We start from the raw sequence: 3,271 nt of genomic DNA on the forward strand, positions 1-3,271 counted from the left end.
CCGTGTACACGGGCCCCGCGGGCTCGCAGAGCAGGAGCGCGCCCGCCTCGGTCTCCAACGGGGTCTCGGGACCTGGCTCCGCCTGCAGTCGCCGCAGCCAGCGGTCCTGCAGCGCCAGCAGCCGGGAGTACCGCGCCCGACCCAGCCGCACCAACCGGACCGCGGGTGGCGGCATCGCGCCCTCGGCGGCGTCCGCGGGCCACGCCCCCTGCCTGGGCCGGGCGACGTGCCGGAAAGGGCGGGAGCTCAGAGACACGCCCCGAGTCGCAGCTCGCGTGGGCGTGTTAACAGGGCGACTGTGTGATGCCACCCTTCAGCGCAGGGTCGGCCTCATCCATTCATTCATTTCAAGAATCAGTATTTAGTGTCTGCGGCATTCTGCGGGGCCTGCCCTAGGCGCTCGATACAGCGGTACACAGCTTATGAGAAAAAAGATCTGTCCTGGTAAGCTTAACGTTCCTACAGCAGATGATAAGTATTAAAGTATTAAGTAAGGCAGTTTCACATAGTGATAAGTGCTGTGGAAAGAAAAATAAAACGAGGTCACGTGGTGCGTCCTGGGTTGAGCTCCTTGAGGACTCAAAAGGGAGGGAGATGGGTGTGCCTTCGGAAGGTTTATTTTTGGGGGTAAGGGGTGGGTGCTTCAAGACCTGCACTTGTAAGTAATGGGAGCGGGATTTTGTAGGCGGAGGGAGAAGTTGAACTACAAAACACTTGCAGCAGAGGCCTTAGCCGATCCCAAGGAATGTTCTGAGCCTGGGATGATCTTTCAGAGTTGTTCCAGATTAAAACAAGGGGTGCGCCAGAAATGTTTATCCTTACATTGACCTGTCATGGATGCAGGATACACCTGGGGAGAGACGCTGTGATTTTTGACAGGGCTGCTTCCTTCGGTGGAGGGCAGCCCCCGGAAAGGGACTTAGTTGTGAGTCATCAGCAACCAACAACTGGAAGCTAGGGGAATGACTGGCTAGGTCCTGAGGAGGGATCTGGACCATGTCAACTGCTGTGTTGCAGTTGGAATGTCCATTACACAAGTTTGAATTCATTCAGTACACTTTTACTGAGTACCAACTATATGTTAGTTCCTTGGGTAGGTTGAAGAGGATGCATACGGCTATCCCAAACTTGTATTCCTGAATAACATAAAGAACCAATTTTTTGTGTCCTCACTCTTTCCTCGGACTCTATCCTACAGCCAAAGATTGTTCAGGTAAAAGAGAAAAAAAGGGGGGAGGGGCAAGGAAGCAGAAAAGTATAGAGAATATTGGGACAAATGACTGTTTTCCTGCCAGCCAACTTTGTCAAATTTTGGTACTTATGCCGGGCTCGGTGGCCCAGCCTGTAATCCCGCGCCTTTGGGAGGCTGAGGTGAGTGGATTGCTTGAGCCCGCGGGTTCAAGACCCGCCCGGGCGGTGAGACCTCATCTCTACAATAAATCAAAAAATTAACCGGGCGTGGTAGCGCGCGCCTGTAGTTCCAGCTACTCGCAAGGCTGAGGCGGAAGGATCGCCGGAGCCCAGCAGGCAAGGTTGCGGTGGCCGGGAGCGGCCACTGCACTCCAGTCTGGGCGACCGAGTGAGACTCCAACTGAAAACAAACAAACAAACAAATTGATACTTTACTGTCTTTATTAATTTTAAAGAAAAAAATTCTATAGAAGAAAGCAAAGTGAAAAGCAGCATATTCTGCAATTCTACAGGCAGTAGAAAAATAAAATAAATAAAAATAGCATAAATAGTAGGCTAACAGTTTTGTGAAAGTGGATCCTGACTGACGAAATATTTGCTTGTATTTCCTTGAAATATATTTGGAAGGCCAGGTGTGGTAGCTCACACCTATAATCCCAGCACTTTGGGAGGCCGAGGCAAGAGGATTGCCTAAGCTGGCGTACTCGAGACCAACTTGGGCAACTTGGCAAGACTTCATCTCTACAATAAATAAAAAATTAGGTGGGAATGGTGGTGCATGCCTGTAGTTTCAGCTACTTGGAAGGCTGAGATGGAAGGATCGCCTGAGCCCAGCAGGTCGAGGCTGCGGTGGCCGTGAGTGTGCTACTGCCCTCCAGCCTGGGCAACAGAGTGAGACTCCGACTCAAAAAAAAAAAAGAAATATATTTGGAAGATCCAAGCATGGTGGCACACACTGAAGTACTAACTATTTGAGAAGTTGAGGCAGGAAGATCACATGAGACCAGGAGTTCAGGGCTTCAGGGAGCTATAATAGCACCACTGCACCCCAGCATGGGTGACAGAATGAGACCCTATCTTTTTTTAAAAAACTGTGATTTGGAAGACTAAACAAGACATTAATAACATTCATTGTCACTGCAGGTGTCTGAAAGATGTTTCACAAACATAAACATAAAAATCCTAAGCAAATATTGGCAAATTGAACCCTGCAGTGTATAAAGGGATTAACACATCATGATGAAGTAGGGTTTATTCCAGGAATGTGAGGTTGGTTTAACATTCTAGAATCAAACAATAAATAAAAAAGAATCATATTTTTTTCCAATGGATGCAAAAAAAGCTGTTGGCAAAAATCAACACCTATTCTGACCAAAACACTTAGCAAACTAGGAATAGAAGATAAATTCTTCAATCCGATTAAGGGTTCAAATCATCAGTCAGGGTTTAGATAAGAGAGAGAAACCACACGTAATATTTTAAATAAATTTCTTATTTGAGAAAATTATAGACTCACATGCAGTTGTAAGCAATAACATATGTACCCTTTACCCAATTTCCCCCAGTGGTAACACCTTGCAAAACTATAGTACAATATCACAATCAGGATGTTGTCATTGATACAGTCAAGATGCAGAAAATTTCCATCACCACAAGGATCCTTTGTATTGCTCTTTATGATTGACACTGATTCTTAATTCTTGGCAAACACTAATCTGTTTATATAAATGAAATCATGCAGTATGTAACCTTTTGGAATTTTTTTTTCACTCAGCATAATACTTTGGTGGCTCATCCAAGTTGTTAAAAGTATCATTAGTTTATTTCTTTTTATTGATGAGTTGTTTTTTTTCATGGTATGGATGTATCATAATTTGTTTATTCATTCACTGTTGAAGAATACCTGGCTTGTTTTCAGTTTTCAGATATTCTGAATAAAGCTATTCTAAACATTCATGTAGAGGTTTTGTGTGAACATAAGTTTTCATTCCTCTGAAATAAATGCACAGGAATGCAGTTGCTGGGCTGCATGGTAGTTGCATGTTTAGTTTTTTAAAAAACTGTCAAAATGCTCTCCAAA

General features: G+C 45.2%; 1 protein-coding gene across 1 annotated transcript in view; it reads right to left on the reverse strand.

Annotated features, from left to right (window-relative positions):
* LIPT2 (lipoyl(octanoyl) transferase 2 (putative)) overlaps positions 1-175 on the reverse strand; it is a 1,792-nt gene extending 1,617 nt beyond the window's left edge. Inside the window, exon 1 of the mRNA XM_021715516.1 lies at positions 1-175. Within this exon, the coding sequence (XP_021571191.1) occupies positions 1-175 (175 nt within the window).
* Positions 176-3,271: the final 3,096 nt, after the last annotated feature.

This window comes from Carlito syrichta, unplaced genomic scaffold, assembly GCF_000164805.1.
Source record: "Carlito syrichta isolate Samal-C Ts95f unplaced genomic scaffold, Tarsius_syrichta-2.0.1 Scaffold307176, whole genome shotgun sequence".
NCBI lineage: Eukaryota > Metazoa > Chordata > Mammalia > Primates > Tarsiidae > Carlito > Carlito syrichta.